The sequence below is a fragment of the Triticum dicoccoides genome, chromosome 4A (genome assembly GCF_002162155.2).
Source record: "Triticum dicoccoides isolate Atlit2015 ecotype Zavitan chromosome 4A, WEW_v2.0, whole genome shotgun sequence".
Taxonomy (NCBI): Eukaryota; Viridiplantae; Streptophyta; class Magnoliopsida; order Poales; family Poaceae; genus Triticum; species Triticum dicoccoides.
Window position 1 is genome coordinate 557,034,506 of NC_041386.1, and position 19,738 is coordinate 557,054,243.

A 19,738-nucleotide genomic window follows, 5' to 3' on the forward strand; every position below is an offset into this window, starting at 1 on the left:
ACATATCCCTACTCTTATAAAAACAGAGTTGGTGATGATGGTGTTCCTGCCAACCTGCAATATAGGCCATCCGATTTATACCCGATGGATAGGAAGGAAACTGTGGCAATTTTGCAAAAAAGATACCCACACTCCTCTCCGCATTTGCAAATAAGGCATTCCCTCGTTCATCCTTTTCTCCCACAAGATAAACTACTCATACAAATGCATCTTGATGTTCGGTGCAACACATGGGCATCTTGCTAGTAGGGAGAAGGAGTTTGTGTGAAACATATCTAGCTATATCCAGGGATAGGTAGATAGCATTAGTGCGAGGCATACTTAAAGCATCACGAAGATAAACAAATTTGTGTGCATGCAAGTGCTGGAAAAAATGAAGCAAGAAACAATGTGTGGGAGAGAGAGGGAGGGCGAAATCTCAAAACAAAAGGTGCTCTATTGGAATCCCATTGTATGTATTCATATGGTTTCGGAACTCGAGTTAACCTTAGGCATATGTGTGAGGGACATTATTATACTTTGAGACATTAATGGCTGTGGGTGGGCGGAATTAAAGGGTGGGCGTGTTCGACAGAGAGAGTGTGTGTGTTTCTGTGTGAGAGACTTGTAGGACGGGGTAGAAAGATGAATTCTAACCTTGACAGAGGGAAATAAATACACGAAGTGCGCGTGTGTGACTCCGATGACCACAGGGAAATGAGATATGTATGCGTGTGAGAGAGATTGCACAATTCATTCACGTATCACTATCTAGCGATCGTGGACGTGCATCGCTTGAACATAAATCAATATCTACTTCGTATCGTGGCCAAAGGTATAATATCGATTCAACCCTATAAAGATTGGACACTCACATATCACATTTTTTTATTTAAATAAACCTTTTCAGTTGTGCATGCCAAAGTTACAATCATGTTTCTTCAAACAACCAATGTAGCTATCATGTACATGCACCATTGTTACTCTTGCATTCAAAATCATTAGTCTTGGGTGATTTAAGGTTCTATTATGAAGTAATATCTGTAATATTCATATATGAATTCAATGGGTACGCAATTTATGAAATGGAGGCTATGTAATCATATGAGGTAACACTTTTAAGTAGTGGACTACAATATCCATTTCTTTTTGTGCGCCTCTACACTAACACGACAATGCATTATGTTTAAAGTAAATAACCAATTGCACTAAATTATCTATTTACACGAGAAATACATAGGCTGAGCGTTTGATCCCTTTTTTATGAACGTGTCACTACACCCGTACGATTGGTTGTGCCCATGTCAACGTCCAAGTTATCGACGCATCATCCCGAGTTATTGTCTTTTTTTCTGGGGTGGACACACCAGTTATTAACTGCTGACGCGTGCCCCATGCCCACAGTCTCGCATGACCTTCCCGCTAGCACGGTCCAAAATTAATTGAAACTGGATACGAATGATCCCGCGGACGGCAAAATCTCCCGCCTCCTTCTAAAATTTCCACCACCTTAGTCTTTAGCATGTAAAATTCCCCTTTTGTCCTTGGTGCACGGAGACCAACAGTTACAATACATCCCTCATCTACATAATAGATCAGGGCTGCTTTGGTAACTTCCGGTTCCCCCCACTACACGGCACCCCCATTTCCTCTCCCCCTCTCGCAAAAACGACTAACTCCACAACACCAGAGCATCTCACATCACGCCGTCCGTACTTCATCGGCCTTTCTCCCCTCCCCTCTCGAAACCCTAGCTGCTCATCCACCGGCGTACCAGAGCCCATTCACTGCCAGCGGCGTCCACCTCATAGTATCTGCTTCTGCGGCCGCATCTACCCCTCCCACCTCCCCTAGAAACAAGTAGACTGCTCATCCACCACTGTACCACAGCCCATTCAGTGCCGGCCTTGTCCACGGCGCCGGATCTGCTTCGCCAGTACTCTCGTCAACCACAGCGCATCTGCAGCGGCTCATTCGTACTCCCCACCAAAGACGCTTCGTCCACACCCTCCCGGAGCTGCCCCACCAACGCCCCCATCGACGGCCTCTGATCCACTTCGCCGACACCTTCCTCAACCCTACCGGAGTCACTTTGCCGACAACATCGTCAACCCCACCAGAGTAGTTCGCCTATACCATTTTCAACCCTATCGGGGCCGCTTTGCCAACTCACAAGTCCACGACCTCAGATCCGCTTCCTCTCACCCTCATCCAACCTACCAGAGCAGCTTCTGACGCCCCGTCCACGGCCGCAGATCCGCATCGTCGACACCATCCTTAACCCAACCACCGAAGCAGCTTCACCTATGCCCTCGTCCACGACCACAGATCCGCTTCGCCCACACTGTAGTCCACCCTACCGGAGCCGCTCCATAAACACCCTACTCGACGGTTCTAGATCTCCTTACCGGACCCCGACAGCCAGTGCAGTGTCATCACCCTTGACATTTCTAACCTGATTCCCACCGTCTCGCAAGATGCCAAGCACCCGCCACGGCCTAGGTACTTGTCACCTTTAAACCCGTCCAGCATCACCTGCCCGATGTACTTCAAATATACTAACAGGTCGCTGCTACCTGTTATGCAGCTGGCAAAAACTACAAGGACGATGTTTCTTCTGGATCTAATAGCTTGGCCAACCAATATCCTGGACCGAGGCATTGCTATGATCTTGTAAGCGTCTCTCTCTCTCTTGTATTGTTCTATGCCTGCCTGCATGCTTTGCTAGGATTTTCAACCAATAATCCCTTTGTGCAGATAATGATTTCTACTACTGGCTGCTAAATTAGATATGTAGATGTCATACATGATACTACCTCGTACCTCCGTTCCTAAATATAAGTCTTTCTAGAGATTCCACTATAGGCTACATACGGAGCAAAATGAGTGAATCTACACTCAAAAATGCATCTATATACATCTATATGTGGTCCATACTGGAATCTCTACATAGACATATATTTAGGAACCAAGGCAGTACATTACACAAAATCGTAGGTGGCATGTAGGAATTCCAGTACACTACATTAGGCTCCCTTAGAGTGTCTGCTAGTCCAGCACATAGAGTCATGGCTAGTTTATGTTACGCACACAATCATTAATTGGTGGTTAAATATGCGCAAGGGATATGCAATGTATTATCATGTAGAGATGTCTGAAATTAGCCGTGCCAACTTGCAGATTGGGTTACACAATGAAAAAGTACAAGATTTATGTGGCAATTTCATGGAACATCGCAAAAAAAGGAGAGCCAGCGGTGAGCCTATACAGTGTGCTATGGTATGTCACTCCTCCATTGCAATCATCGTGACATGTTATTTGTATGTCTGTTCTATTGGCCAAGTTTCTTAGGGATAGTTATTACGAGTTATCCTAAGAAAATAAGCACCTATGAATATAAGCTCCATGTAATAAGCCAACCAGTTCTTTTCCTTGCGTTTTTAGCTTATCTTTGGTATGATAAGTGAAAAGTCTAGATTGCATTATATTTTTTCATTTTGCTGCCCATATGAAAATTAATTTGACTTGCAAACATCACAAGTTGAACCTAGTACAGTAATTAATATGATAGGAAAACGGGCCATCACTATTTGCTCAAAATGCAAATACAAAAATACCATCTACTTGGCACAATCTACTTTGGTCAATGTTTTCCATAGAGATCCCATTGCCTAATTTAAACGAAAAACACATGACCCACATTTAAATGAAGAACAATTATTTATTGAAATTTGATGGTCCAAGTGGCTGGTTATTATCATATAGCAACACCACCTGAAAGCATCATATAGCAGCAGCAGCTCATCATACAGCAGCAGCAGTGTGCAATTCATCATATACCAGCAGCAGCTCATAGCAATTCATCATATAGCAGCAGCAGGAGAAACTCATAGCAATTCATCATATAACAGCAGCAGCAGCAGCTCATAGCAATTCATCATATAGCAGCAGCAGGAGTAGCTCATAGCAATTCATCATATAGCAGCAGCAGGAGCAGCTCATAGCAATTCATCATATAGCATCAACAGGAGCAGCTCATAGCAATTCATCATACAGCAGCAGCAGGAGCAGCTTATAGCAACTCATCGTATAGCAGCAGCAACTCATAGCAATTCATCATATAGCAGCAGCAGCAGCTCATAGCAATTCATCATATAGCAGTAGCAACTCATAGCAATTCATCATATAGTAGCAGCAGGAGCAGCTCATAGCAATGCATCATATAGCAGCAGCAGAAGCAGCTCATAGCAATTCATCGTGTAGTGGATCAGAATGAAAATTTGGCAAAAAATTAGAGGAGATCCTCACCTTGTTGGATGAGCTCATCCTTCAACAGCACCTCAAGGCCACGGCTTGGGAGGTGGGGAGGGGGAATAAGGTGCCTTCTTCCGCAGTGTGGCATCAGCCGTAGTTGTGCAGCGCCTGCCCAGTGGAGCAGTTGCTGGAGACCATGAAAATGAGGGGCGGCACCAGAGGGAGGAGCAGCCAGGGATATTTGCCCCTACCCGCCGGCCATGTAGCCTAGCTGGACAGAGCATCGTCGAGGACCAGGCCAGATGGGACCAGTGGCGACGACTTGCTGGAGGAACCCTAGTGCCGCGGGCATGGGATCAAGGTAGAGGGAAAGGGGAGATGAGATGCAAGCAGGCAGGGCAATGAACGCTTGCGTGTTTGTTTTTACTTGAGGGTGAGGTGTGACGCGGCGTCACCAGTTACATTTTGAGTGTAATATAGGCAAATAACAGAGTCATTTCACTATTCCCCTTCCCTTCAATTTTTAGTGAGGTTCTACCCGAAACACCCCCCTCCAAAGCGAAATTAGTTAAGCCCAAGCCCATAACTAAAAAATGACTTCTTTACATCTTTTATGGCATATTTTGACAATAAGCCCTGAAAAGGCGGAATAGAACCGGCCCTTAACCTGCAATTCAATTGTGTGTGCAATGATGGATCACTCCTGCCTGCTATAGTGTACATTTAGGCATCATCATACATGGCATAACCTAATACATGTGCATTCCATTGTAGAATCTGGAATATGTAATGTTTATGTTAGTTCATACATTGCACATGATGTTTAAATGCCCATTAAATCTGGTCAGTCAAGTGATGGTCTTTAAGCCTCCTTCTTTGCTTCTTTTCTTGATATGTAAAATTTGCTCACACATATGTTAAATTGCTTGTTTGCATCAGCCAGCCATAGTAGGACTGTTTGCTTTGATTACTTGCTATTCTTGACCTAACACTCTAACAGAGCTTGTCAACGATTTAAACACTAATGGCTGTTGTAGTGGGGCCTTTTCTAACTCATAGGTGACATAAAGGTTTGGCTGTACACTAAAGTAGGCTCTCCAAGAGTACCTGGAGATCCAGTTCGAAGGTATGCCTAGTTTTTACATAGTGCAGACATAGTAAATGCTCATTTCATTGTGTGCAAGTGCAAGAGATGTGGCATGTTTCATGATGTGGTGTTGTTTTGTTATAATCTCATCCTTTTGTGTTCACAGGCTGGAAAGTATGCATATTTATCTTCCAAGGAGACGAGTAACTAGTTTGTGTCACCTTGCAGAGGGGGTGCAATGAAGATAAGATTGAGGATTTCCAAGTACAAGATGTTAGGAAGGAGCCTTGCAAGAGAAGTAGGAGTTGCGCTGAGCCTCTTCAACCTGTTAAGGTAAGTCACTGTATCAAACTCGACAGTTCAATTCCTTGTTTGTTTCAGGCATAGTTAATTTTCTCTTTTCAATTGCTTTATTTGTCCTCAGTTAATGAGATGTCCAAAGAATGATGCATGATGTTGGGTACTTGTATAACTATTAGTTGACATAGTTAAAGGCCTTACCATTTAATTACTCTGCCGAAGTGTGCCTAAAGCTTTGAAGTCTATTAACCAACTATTATTGAATGAGGCTCACAATCTAGTTTATACTAGGCTAATGATTGCATAGTTTTGCTTGTTGTAGTATGTTTGTATGAAATCCTCTGCTATTCATTATGCTCCCTAAGACTTTAATTGAGCTACAGAATGGCCAACTGCTTGCTTACTTCTACGCAACATGTTGTCTAAATTTGTAACTTGTCTGTGTTTTGGATTTGGCCCCAACATCATGCTCCTCTAGTGAGCTAAGAGAGATTTCTGTATGTAGGCTGCACAAACTACCTTTTTTATATTTTTTAAAATATCACCTGCTTATGCTTCATGACGTGTAACATTATTGTTAGTCCTGTTTTGCCATGTACAAAATAGTCTGTCTTGCTCGATTCACTGTTGTAACTATATTTTTGCCCTAGTCATGTGTACTTACAGAAACATTTCAGGATGAAGTGACATCAACACAAAGATCTGCGAGCAGTGCGGCATGGACGTTACCGAATGATTATGGATTGGAATTGGATTGTGTTGATGTTCTCAAGCATCAACTAGAGGTGGCAAGACAACATGTACATGATTTTGAACGTACAATCAACAAGTTGAGACTGAACATGCAGGTATTAGATGCAGAAGTCAAAAAAATGAAACAAGACACTGAGGTAACAACGAAGGAATTGGAGATTTTGCAGACTGAAATTTGTGCTATCTAAATCCAGCCAATCATATTTCTGATTATAGTTCAAATGATAAGTTATGTTGATGCGTGTCCATGATGTATGAGCTGTATTTGCCCAGTGTATGTAATTTGCTGTTTGTGTATGCTTTATTATCATTGGTGCCGAACCATAATGTCCAATGGGTATAATCAGCTGTAATTTCTTTATTGTATAGTGTAGGATTATTCTATGTTTCTATGCCTTAGTCTCTTTATTGTATAGTGTATGTTTTTTAGAGGTGATAGTATATAGTAGGATAATTCTTTGAATATGCTATATCATTCAAACGGGGGCCAACTCGCCCAAACGTTGTAGTGACCATGGCCCTCCACAGGCCGTACGTTCCATGGGCCATCTACGGGACGGATGATCCCTGGCCTTCTGTGGCCGTCGGATTCGTGGGCCTTCTATGGGCTGTCGGATCCGTGGGCCTTCTAGCGGTTGTCGGATCCATGGGCCAGTGGATCCATGGGCCTTCTATGGGCCGTCGGATCAATGGGCCTTCTGTGGGCCGTCGGGTCAATGGGCCTTCTACGGGTCGTCTCATCTATGGGCCTTGTGCGGGCCGTATAAGGGGCTGTAAACATGCTAGAGTGGAAATCGTACGTTTTATGGGCTGACCATAACGGGCCGTTAATCGGCCGTATTTGATGATGCTATGAAAATGGCCCAACAGATTAACGGGCCGACTGTATCCACGGGCTGAATTTGGCCCACAAGCAGAAAAGGCCTGTAACGGGCCGTAAGTAAACGAATGCTGGAAATGAGCCCAAAAATAAATGGGCCCTGAGAAGTCCGAAAGATAACATGGGCTGGAAATGGCCCAATGGTATAATGGGCCGTTAATGGGTATAAAGTGATACACTATTCATTACAGGCCAGTTTTACCACGGGCTGTTAATGGGCCGAGGGTTACTAAGGGCCTCATATGGGCTGAAAGACGTCATGGGCCATATATGGGCCGGAAGTTAAAACAAGTTGGAATTATACTGGACGGCCCAGATGACGCTACTGGTCCTAATTCGGATAGGTCATAAACGGGCCCTGGGTTAGCGGGCTGTAAATAGGCTATATGCGAATAGGCCGTTAACAGGCTTGCCGTGGGCCGGCCCGCCACCTTTTGACCAAGTCAAACGGGCCGGCCTTTTCACAGGAATGGGCCTCTGTTGGGTCGTGCCACGTGTCAACATATCATAGGCGCTTTGGGTCCAATGAGCGGATGACATCTGTCCCAACGGCGAGCCGGCACATGTTCCCTCCAGCCAATGATGATTTTACACATGGAAAATCCCCATTGGTCGGGGCTGTTAACAGGTCATCGGATCCAAAACAGGACCCGATAGCTTAACGGCGTTCCGTTACGGTGGATGCCATGTGTCAGTCACCCTTGACGAAAACACTTCTGTGACGCGCGATTTATCGTCATGGAAGTGGACACTTCCGTGATGATAATTTTGGTAATGTCATGGAACACTTCTACGACAGCACATGTATGACTATCTTGATTCTGTCATAAATTTGTCATGGATGTACATGCATGATAGAAAACATGACCTACTGTGACAAACACGTATCATCACAGAAGTGTATTTTTTTGTAGTGAGGCACCAATTTTTGATTTCATGTCAACCGAATAACCAAAAAAGACATCTAATCTCTTCTTTTGTGTAGGGAGGGAAAACTCAACTAATTTTTTCGATAAAGGGTGCTTTTATTAACTCAAAATGTAGCATCAAGCCGATACAAAATATCATGAGTATCACCCGGCCTCTGGATAACTAGGATGCACACAGCCAAACAACAAAAGTCTGTCAAAAGAAAATGTAACAAAAATGACAAGTCGACAACAGTAGAGTCCTACAGACCGACACTATGCCTATGTCAAAAATGGAGGTAGATCGATTCGGAGGTTATGATGCCGCTCATGTTGGGAAAAAACCTCCATAGCCGACTGCTCTAACCGCGTACACACCGCCTTGAACAACGGTTGGTGCTCCGATCATTGTAGCGTAGACCACATACGAAGCAAGTGCGTACAACGAAAAATAACCTGTAGAGGAGAAGCATTTTTGTCCTTAAAAATGAAATCATTTCTACATAGCCAAAGCGACCAAAGTACGACATACGCTCCCACCCTTATTAGCGTTTTGAACTTATTTGAAATACCGTCCAACCAATGACCAAATATATTGGCAACACTTGTGGGCGGATAAAAATTTGACGCTATTTGGATGACTGACCATGTAGAACATGCAAACTTGCATTGGAAAAAGAGGTGCTTGATTGTCTCATGATGAGGACAAAAGTAACACTACTTACTTCCTGGCCAGTTGTGTCGTGTAAGGTTGTCTTTTGTTAGCACAACTCCCCTACGAAGATACCACATGAAGATTTTAACTTTTAGTGGAATCTTCGACTTCCAAATTTTCTTGTTATTACTCACTGGTACCTCAGAATGCATTAGCGCACGATACATAAAGTCTACTGTGAAAGACCCCGATGTAGTAAGGTTCCAGTGAAAAACATCCCTGCCTTGTGTCGGGTTAATCGAATCTAGTCGGGACAAAAGATTATGCCATGACATAAGTCGGGGCCAATCAAGTCCCGCCTGAACGAAATATTCGGTGGAGACGAACTGAGCACATGCGCAATGGTATTATTTCTATCGCGAGCAATGGTGTATAAGGCTGGGTATTGTTCTCGAAGACTGGAATTGCCTAGACATATGTCTCCCCATAAACGAATTTCCGACCCGTCCTTTATCGCGAAAGACCCAAAGTGAAAGAGATGTTTCTTTGCCGCCATTAGGCCAGCCCAAAAGTGCGAGTCGCCAAGTTTACAATAGGCTTGAGACACTGCCTTTTGGTCTAGATACTTGTTGCGCAACATGATTTGCCAAACACCATCCTTAGTAAGAAGTTTGAACAACCATTTACTAAGTAGGGACACATTCTTGACCTGCAGGTCATGAATTCCAAGGCCACCTTGGTCTTTCGGCCTACAAACCACGTTCTATTTGGTCAGCATGTACCTTTTCTTTTCACCATCTCCTTGCCAAAAGAATCTGGATCTAAAATAGTCCAGTCTTTGCAGCACCCCTTTTGTGAATTGGAAAAAAGAAATCATATAGAGAACCATATTTGTGAGGACAGAGTTAATCAAAACCAGTCGTCCTCCAACCGAGAGCATCTTGCCTTTCCAACTACTCAGACGTTTCTCTAAACGCTCCTCTACATGTTTCCACTCCGCAATGGTAAGTCGCCGACAGTGAATAGGTATTCCCAGATATTTAATCAGGAATTGCCCGTGTGTGCAACCAAACAGGTCAGCATAATCGGCAGCCGCCTCAACAACATCTCCAAAACAAAAAAGTTTGCTTTTATGGAAGTTAATTTTGAGACCCGACATTTGCTCAAACGCTGAAAGTAAGAGTTTCAGGTTCCGAACCTCATCCAGGTCATGTTCCATAAACAGAATTGTGTCATCGACATATTGCAGAATAGAGAGGCCACCATCCACAAGGTGTGGCACTACTCCGGCAGCCTGGCCGTCCTGCTTGACGCGCTCAATCAGAATAGCCAACATGTTAGCGACAATGTTAAATAATATTGGAGACATGGAGTCACCCTGTCGTAGTCCTTCTTTTGTCTGAAAGTAATGGCCTATATCATCATTGACTTTGATGGCCACACTACCTCCAGTTACAAAATTTTGGATCCACTAGCGCCATTTCTCTAAGAAACCTTTAATTCTTAGTGCCTGTTGGAGGAAAGACCATTTGACCTTGTCATAGGCTTTTTCAAAATCGATCTTGAATACTACCCGACTCATGTTTTTCTGATGCATCTCATGAACGGTCTCATGCAAAATTACTACACCATCGAGTATATTTCTTCCTTGCATGAATGCCATTTGAGATGGCCGGACAACATGGTTAGCTACTAAGTTTAATCTATTCATAGCCACTTTGGTGAAAATCTTGAAACTAACATTAAGGAGGCATATAGGTCTGAACTGTTGGATCCGTTCGGCCTCCTTAATCTTTGGCAACAAGACAATCTCGCCAAAATTAAGTCTGAATAGGTCTAGTCGGTCGGCATGAAAACAATTGAACAACTCCAAAAGGTCAGTCTTGATGATATCCTAGAAATTCTGATAGAATTCTGCGGGGAAACCATCTAGGCCTGGAGCTTTGTTATGTTCCATTTGGAACACATCCGCTCTCACCTCCTCTTCTGAGAATGGTGCCGTTAGGAAATCATTTTCTTCTGCCGTGACTTGTGGAATATCATCTGTTCGGGTCTCGTCGAGGGTGAAGTTCCCTTTAGTCGGCGCCCCGAACAGAGATTTGTAGTATTTGGTGATATACTTTTTGAGCTCCTCCTGACCTTCGATCTGCCCCTCATCTTGTTGGAGACTGTAAATACATTTCTTCCCGTGCCGCCCATTGGTGATCAATTGGAAGTATCTTGTATTACTATCACCCATCAAAATGAAATAAGCTTTGGATCTCTGGTAGTATTTGATCTTCTCTTCTCGCAAAAGACGGACAACCTTCTCATTCGATTGATTCTTCAATTCAATCTCTTGATGAGATAAGTTGCGCGTCTCTGCAATCTTGTCGAGGTCATCAATAATGGTACAAAGCCGTTGTTTTTCTTTTTTATATATCTCGTTGGTGTGTTTCACCCATCCAGTGAGGTGTTGCCTCATGGCTCTTATTTTAAAGTTCCATATCTGAATAGGCGTACGACCAACAGCGGGCTTCTCCCAAACATTCTTGATTATGTCTACAAAACCATCCTGATGTAGCCATCCCAACTCAAATTTGAAAGGGCGACGGGCAGGTGGGTTCGTAGAGTTAGAATCTAGAATGATGGGTGCATGATCCGATAATGCCTCGATTCGCTCTAGGGCTCGCACGGTTACCAAAGGAAATTTTAGTTCCCATTCGGTGTTCATGAGTACCCTATCGAGCTTCTCGTATGTCGGCACAGATCGGTTATTAGCCCAGGTGAACTGCCGCCCTGACATACTGGCCTCGCGAAGATCCAAACTATCTATGACAACATTGAATAGGAAAGGCCAATGAGTGTTGAAGCGGTCATTATTTTTCTCTTGTTGATACCTAAAGATATTGAAGTCCCCTCCAATAAGCATTGGATAAGGATTATCCTTAGACAGGCTTACCAATTCGCGAAGGAAAGTCGATTTATATTCATCTTGGGCAACCCCATAGACTGCGACCAGGCTCCATGTAAAATTATTAGCTCTATTTCGTAAGTGAAATTTGATATGAAAATCACCGGTCGAAAAAGCCAGTAAGTCCATGGTCGTGGTGTGTATCCCAAGAAGGATTCCTCCATCCCTTCCACGAGCTGGTAGACTATGCCATGTGTAGTCGAAACCACCTGATAGGTGATCGAGGACATGCTGGCGAAAATCACATTTACCAGCCTAGGAAATTGCTACAAAATACAACCCGTGTTCGCGCACACAATCACCCACGTGTTTATGTTTAGCCAAGTCTGAGAGACCTTTGTTATTCCAAAACATGCCTTTAATGTGGAAACTCGGGTCGGTATGGAGCCTTTCTCCTTCTTGGGCGGTTTTTGTTTCTTTTTAGAGGAATGCGATTTAGTTTTTCGTGAAGACGCTGTGAAGTCACAAAACATGGATCCAGGTCTTGCGTCAGCCAAACCAACCTCGGTAACCTCTCCAACCAAGTGTGAGATAAGCGGACCATCATATTTGGCATCCGCTTTATCATCATCCTCGATTTCGGGGTACGGTATGGAGGTATTACACTTCGGAGAAACCTTTAAACGGTCAATCTCCATATGTTTAAGTACCCCAATCGACAGATTAATTTCACTACGTTCTTACCCATAGATACACCAATATTTTTTAAGCTAGTAGAAATGCGAGTATCTGAGAAAGAAAGAAAAGATTGGCAGGAGGATGTACCTATCGTGGGGTCCAGATTCCTCGAAGCCTGGCGGCGCATCGCCTTCGTTAGAGAGTGCTCATTGGTCGAAGAAGAACCATCAGTGGCAAGGGTGTGACGGTTACTACGTAGGAGGGCTACCTCCAGATATAGCACCTATTGGCGTTAGTTCTTATATTATTAGTTCAAATATTATATTTCATACAACCAAATCTAACTAGAATATATTTCAACTAATTCCTGCAACAACGTACGGGGTACCATCTAGTTAGTGAAAATTCCCAGAATTCTATTTTTTTTACAGTAGTCCTTCAATAAGTGCATTGATGCAATTTCCTCTCTATATAAGTCCCTGAATATGTCAACTGTGTTTATCCGAACCGTCCAAATTCGATCAGACGATTGAGAATATCTGAACAAACGGATAGAGAAAAACCTCCCCTTATCCCCTCTCGCCCTCGTCCCGGCAAAAGCTTCAGTTTTCCACCGCTCTTCGCCAATGGCTTCCTCCACTGTCGCCTCCGCCCCCTTCCTCCCGTCGCTCCCCAGTCCAAACCACAGGCGCCTCTCCCTCCGCTACCCCGCTCGCCGTCTCGGGGTGGCCGCCTCCGCGGCTCCTAAGGGCGCGGCAGCGTCGGAGGCGGCGAGGGAGCGCCGGCGTTTCCTGGAGCGTTACGGCCTCAACCCTGACGACTTTGAGGAAGATGCCGAGCCGGATCCCAGGGTTTGCTCCATCGACCCCTTTGTGCTCTCGTTGTATTACGCTCCCTCTCATCTGGGCTGACTTGAGTGGGTTTTCTGTTTTGCAGGAAGAGAGGAGGAGGGAGAGGCGGACGCGGCGGTCGGGGGGAGGGGAGGGGGAGGCCGCTGTTGCTCCTGCCAGGCCGGTGGAGCGCCGGGAGACTCATAAGATGCTCCAGGTTTGGACCGTAACCGCGTCCTAGGTTCTCATTCGTGTATGATGTTCCCAGTGCGGCATTGCCTGTTAGCATGCTTGTGGAGTGCGCTCGTACATTCATGCGTTTTCAGTAAAACTTCAATCCGGTCTTAATCCTGGTACCTTCTGGTGATTATATTAATGCTTGCACACTGTGCATTGCGTTTTGTTTGAGATGAATTGAGAGACCACATGTCTGTGATGGTGGTGGCATAGCACCATGGCCACTGCTTGGGGGACATATATTTTGCTTCAGAATTGTAGTGGTGTAGTCCCTATGGATACAGTTTGAGTTTTATGTAAGTGTTGCTTTGTCTGTTCCAATTTTGGCTGCCTCATGATTTGTGGTCCTTGCATCTAGACACATGTAACATTTCTCAGGTGGTCTGATGCATCGTGCCTGCGAATCATTTATGATGGGTTTATCTGTAAACTATGCAAGCGTCAAACCATACTTTTTTGTATGGTCTTGGAATGCACGGTATATATCATTTTTAACAGAGCTAAAGGTGTGGACATGGGTTGCAAGTTGAATCCAGATATGAATGTTGAGACTGATGCAGCCATGTTGTTGCTACAAATATGTTACTCCCTCCATCCCATAATATAAGAGCGTTTTAGACACCAGTGTAGTGTCAAAAATGCTCTTATATTATGGGACGGAGGGAGTAGGTTCTGTAAATGAAATCAAGTAAAGGCTGCAACTTCTGAGAAAGAGCATACTCTTGTTCATATGCATGGGTAAATAAAAGACACTATTTGTTTGTGACTAATTAGCAACCATTAAAACTAATGGCGAATGCACTACCTGTTGCCTACTTCTCTTCTGTAAGAAAGGCAGGTGTTTGGCACAACTCATTGTTTTTCTGGCTAACCAAATCGTATGCTAACGTGGTCATAAATTTCAGAATTGTAGATCTACCATTTTTCATGGATCCTGTAAGCATGTCCTTGTGATGGGTATAATCTGCAGGATATTTGCACGAACTTGTTCATGCACTTTGGCCTACAAATCTCTCTAAGTAATGTAGCACTGCGGTATTTTTAGATTGAAAGTTCTTTTGATTCTTTCAGGTACTAGCTGGGAAAGTACGCAGAAGAAAACTACTATCACCAAAAGATAGGAATGTCCGTCCGATGATGGAAGTTGTCCGAGGAGCAGCCTTTGACATTATACAAGTACTACTTAGCTTAATTTGATTATGTCAGTTGTACAAGTTTCATCTTCTGGATGTACTAATAGATCTTTGTTGGTTGTTGGCTATGATCTGCAGTCAGCTGGTGGTTCTCCTGCTTCACTCAAACCTGGTCTGTGGTTAGACTTGTACAGTGGTACTGGATCTGTAGGAATTGAAGCTATGAGCCGAGGCTGTTCACAGGTTTCCCCGGATCTTAGTCGAAACATCAATATAGAACAACCAAATATTCAAATGCGTTTCCTAGATCAAGTTGTAGTGTATTGGTTTTTAATTGCTAAGTAATACGGAGTATCTTCCACAGAGTAGTGAGCCCTTGAGCATCCATTTATGTGCTATGTGGTCTAATTATGTGTAGAGTAATTAGAGTACATAGGTATATCTGCAGTCAACTCATATTCAATTTTGTATGCGCTCTTATTTATTAGTCGCGAATGCTAGAAATCAACATGGTCCGGGCTATGAAGAGAATGAATCATTCTTGTCATCCCATTTGTATCTCAATTCAGATGGGAAAATGTTATGATGCTGAATCTAGCTTTGCAAGTTATTAATTTAATTTGAAATGATTCAAGTAAAGTACACAGAAATTCTTGTGTATGACTATTTGTACTGAATGCATGCCTATCATTCACTAATTATGCAGGAGAGCACAAACCTATTCTGAATTAATCTAGTCATACAGTTATGAGTTAGCTTTCTAATTCTGTCAGATACAACTGTGTAAACCTCTTTTGAGGTTAGAGACAAAAGTAGTAAATTCTGACTTGTTAGATGATACAAATGATACAATGTGATTCATCCGTTCATCGTTTTGTTTTTTTTCCTCTAGGCACATTTTGTTGAGTTGGACCCTTGGGTTATTTCTGAGGTTCTTAGACCTAATCTGGACTGTACTGGATTTCTTGATACTTCGCACATACATATGCTCCGTGTCGAGAACTTCTTGGACAATGCTGAAAAATCTAAAGGTATGCTTTTGTGTTTTTGGAAGCACAACATCACTAGCTTAAGTTAAGGAGGTGAACAATAAGACAATTGCAAGTAAACAAAGGAGGAAAAGATATTCTATGAAGGCATGCGTGCAATACAAAACCTAGCAGATTGACACGTTGACATCCTTGTTATGATGCAGTTCATGTGTTAATGAAAATATCAACCAGATCTATAGCGTACAAGTAGTATTTGAAACAATGATGTGATGACCGTAGTTATGATAGACAGTTCATGTACGTGTTGTTACGCAATAAAAGCAGTAATATATGCCAGAAGTGCAGCTGTGCAGAAAACATCAGAGCTTGTAGACTTGTGATACATTTTCTGCAAGATAGAACTGTATCTCCTATACTTTAGGCAGCATAGTGTTGAAATGGTCAGATTTTGTGTGAGGTAAATCGCTGAAATAAGATTTGGCTTATTTGAACGGCAATTGTTTTTCTGTTATCTGACTACAACTTTCTGACCTTCCCTCCCCCAGGTAGATATCCTTCTTTTGATTATATTAGTGTAACACCACCATATGTTGAGGTCAACTACAGTACACTACTCGATCAGCTTGCAAGGTCCCCGTTGGTTGGAGAAGATTGCTTCATTGTGAGCTCTGCGTTCTTTGTAAATAGTTCTCCCTCTGTAAACTACTATAGTGATCAAAATGATCTTATATTAGTTTACAGAGGGAGTGATCGTAACTGTTTGGTTCTTTATGCATATTTCTGACCGTGGTATATTTCTCGGTAGCTAGTTGAGTACCCACTCAAAACAGATATGCCTGAATCCTGCGGAAAGCTAATAAAGGTACATGTTTCTTACACTTTACTCCACTCAAGTGCTGACGTAAGGCTTTCTGGATTGCAGTTGCTCACTTTTATATTCTCAAAAAATATCGCAGATAGCTGACAGGAAGTTTGGGCGGACAAACCTGCTGATTTATGGGCCGACCTGGTCAGAGAAAAAGAAAGGAAGGATCCTGAGATAATTTGTGCAACACTGACGCATGTTTTGCACACAAGGTGATCTTGTTTTATTTCCAAGTCCAATTCCTCACCAGCAGTAGTATACTAACATACATGCTCTTCAGTGCCCATTTTGCAGACCAGTACTCTCTCGGAAGACCGTATATTATGAACAACACCAAGCAAAGTTGGCGCTTCGGTGCTACTGAGATCATCAGTGCGCACGGCGATTTCTCCTGTGAATTTCCTACCGGCGCTAACCCACCCAGCGGGCCAACACGAAGGTGTCATCTCACCTAGGGGAGTAAAATCCTCCCATTCTGGTTGGCATATCCAAATCACGTAAGAAAGAAGGCCCTCTCCTTTCCAAGGCATCAGGCCATTACGATGTCGCGTTTCATCAGCACCGTCCGGTAGGGGCACACCCCCCTGTACCTTGATGTACACCCCCTGTACCTTGATCAGCTCGACTCCATATATGGTTCAGCCTACCCACCTCATGCTTCAGGGGAGTTTATTTCCACCGTGCGGAGATGCATTCGGCAGGCTGACTCTTATCTGTACCGTTTAGGCTCAGACGTGGTCTGTATCTCTCCGTAGAATGATCATGGTGCCTGGCCAATGAAGGAAAATGAGTTGGCCTTTTGTATTTCGCCACATGCTTGCCGCCTGTGCGCTATGCTCTTTTTGGAACTGACGTGATAATGACTGGCAAACGTGTGCCAGTGCGACCGTCCGAAGCAATCGACTTACCCTATTCCTTGCGTCGCACGCGGAAGAGTCTGGATTGTGCGTGCATGATCTGCGCTGGAGTTGCATGATCACCTACCGTTAAAAGGGAGTTGGTAGGGTCGCCTCTACTTTGATAATTTCAACAGATGCCGCATAAATAAAAATCAATGTAAATAGAGTAACTTGAAACAGTAATAATAATAATAATAATAATAATTGGTATCTCCCAAAACCATGTCTTGCGTTAACTCAATCAAATCAAACAAAATCAATTTATTATCAAAATCTTAACTCAATCAAAACTTTATTTGTCTTCCCCTACTCATGTGAAAATTAAATCAAATCTTACCAAAACCTTGACTAAATAAAAACTTTCTTTGTCTTTCCCTAGATGTTCTCAAATCAAATTAAGTCTTACCAAAATTTAGAAGACGGTGAGTACGGTATATGTCGGACATGATTGACATTGAATATGTATCTCCCGGTCAGACATGATTGATATTGAATATATATGCCCCGGTTGCAACGCGCGATTCAACTAACTAATCATACTAGAAGGGATGACTCTGGAACCCTCAAGAACGCTTCACTAACTTAAATTCCGCCTCTATTTAGTTTAGCTCATTTTTACCTTTTTGTTTGTAGTTTAGTAAAGCCCACCTAGACACGACGATACACATGGAAACGGCGGTGGCTACGCGGGCTCCATGGAGTGAACTCGTTGCTCTCCCAGGTGTGCTCTATTTGGATGGCCATGGGGGCTGCTCACCTTGGCGGCTGTGGAGGAGGAAGAGGAAACCCCGGGGATGTGCATGGCCGTCGGGAGGGTTTTAAAGGGGTCCAGGGACGACGTGGAGTTCCCCGGTCCAACCACTCCTGTTCACCCCTCGGTTTTAACCGAGGTTGAAGGCAATGTACCGAAGCAATAAGTTTGGTAGGTGGGCCATGCGGCTAAGTGTGGCTTCCAAGTGGGGTCGCAAGTTAAAACTTAATGGGTCAGTCTGGGCGCACGGTGGGGTAGCTGTCTCTCTCTCTCCTTTACCTTTTTTCCATTTCTTTCTTTCTGTAACGGAAAATAGAAAAGGATCTAGGGAGGGGTAGGATGGTCAATTTATCAATAGCCAAATTTTTTTGGACTCCAAGATTTATACTTGGTCTAGGAAAATTGATTCCACAATTCTTGAATAGTTTGAATTCATATGTATTTGAAATAAATTCAAATTTGCTTGAACTAGAGGTAGTTGATAAACATGTCCAAAAAAATTAAGAATTTTGGTGGGGCTTGGAAATGTGATGAAATAATTAAGGGCAAAATTTGGAAGCTTAGCTTCGTGTTGAAGCTGAAAAGGATTTTTGGAAAATTTTGAAATGAATTTGAAAGAGCAATTAAATAACATATAGAAAACTCAAATTGGAAAGCTTAAAATAGTCATATTAACAATTGGGTGAAATATTTTATCATATGATACCAAGAAAATGCAAAAAATAATTATCACAATATTATTATGCAAAATATATGGTTTAAACTCTGGCTTGTTACGACACCCGATGCTCCATGCTCCATGTTATATAGGAGTGTGGCAACATTGACCATGCCTCCATGGAGCCGTTTTCACGGTGCATCTCCGGGCCAGTCAATAGGTTCGCCTGCCTCAGCGAGAAGATGGGAGCAACACACATATCGAGGCGATGACAGTGGAATATGTCGTATTAAGCATCTTTTTAATTTATACAAAACATTTAAATTTTTTAATTTAATCATACTATAATATTAATGAATACATTTTCTTATTATAAAGATATCATAGTTAAACACCGAAGTGTTACTAAATATCAATTATAATATTCTTTGATATACATATGTAATGTATGTAAGTGAAAAATGTAATTATAGTTGCACTATGTTAAATTTACACTATATTTTTCTAATAAATACATGCCACTTTCTCCTCCTCCGAGACATTGACTATTTAATATTATATTGAAAGCAAGCACCCCAAATTCAAAAAAATAAAGAATAAAAATGACAAAATCGACCAGACCCTTGAATTAATTATTTACTATAGCGTGAGTTGCATAGTTTACATGTGTATCTTTGTGTGTGTATGGATGTTTCTGTTGGTAGAGATCACTCTAAATAGTATTGGTGTAACAAACATCTTATCGTAGCCATAAGCCAAATTATAGTAACTTCTAGAATATAAATTGAATATAAGTTGTAATAGTAGTTAGATATTCCCATGGTCAAATATGAATTACATGTTATAGTGGGTTCAGTTAACACTATGTGCATGCTCAGTACTTGGTAATGAAATATCGTAGCTATCACTCGCTAACAAAATATGTCATGGATTTTATTACTTTTTGCATTCATAAGATTATATTAGTCCATATGCCACACACGTGT

At 42.7% G+C, this 19,738-nt stretch overlaps 1 protein-coding gene across 1 annotated transcript; it reads left to right on the forward strand.

Moving 5' to 3' along the window:
- Nucleotides 1–12,955: 12,955 nt before the first annotated feature.
- Nucleotides 12,956–17,256, forward strand: LOC119286743 (putative rRNA methyltransferase YlbH). Its single transcript, XM_037566187.1, has 9 exons — nucleotides 12,956–13,238; nucleotides 13,324–13,434; nucleotides 14,526–14,630; nucleotides 14,726–14,830; nucleotides 15,480–15,618; nucleotides 16,125–16,240; nucleotides 16,385–16,441; nucleotides 16,536–16,656; nucleotides 16,725–17,256. Exons 1-8 carry the CDS (start codon nucleotides 13,014–13,016, stop codon nucleotides 16,620–16,622), a joined length of 945 nt encoding a protein of 314 aa, XP_037422084.1. The 5' UTR covers nucleotides 12,956–13,013; the 3' UTR covers nucleotides 16,623–16,656; nucleotides 16,725–17,256.
- Nucleotides 17,257–19,738: the final 2,482 nt, after the last annotated feature.

Bases quoted from the DNA above. Each gene is read 5' to 3' on its own strand.
- LOC119286743 (XM_037566187.1), top strand. From the start codon at position 13,014: ATGGCTTCCTCCACTGTCGCCTCCGCCCCCTTCCTCCCGTCGCTCCCC. The intron at 13,435-14,525 runs GTTTGGACCGTA...TGATTCTTTCAG, and splicing joins AGACTCATAAGATGCTCCAG to GTACTAGCTGGGAAAGTACG. The intron at 16,442-16,535 runs GTACATGTTTCT...AAAATATCGCAG, and splicing joins CCTGCGGAAAGCTAATAAAG to ATAGCTGACAGGAAGTTTGG.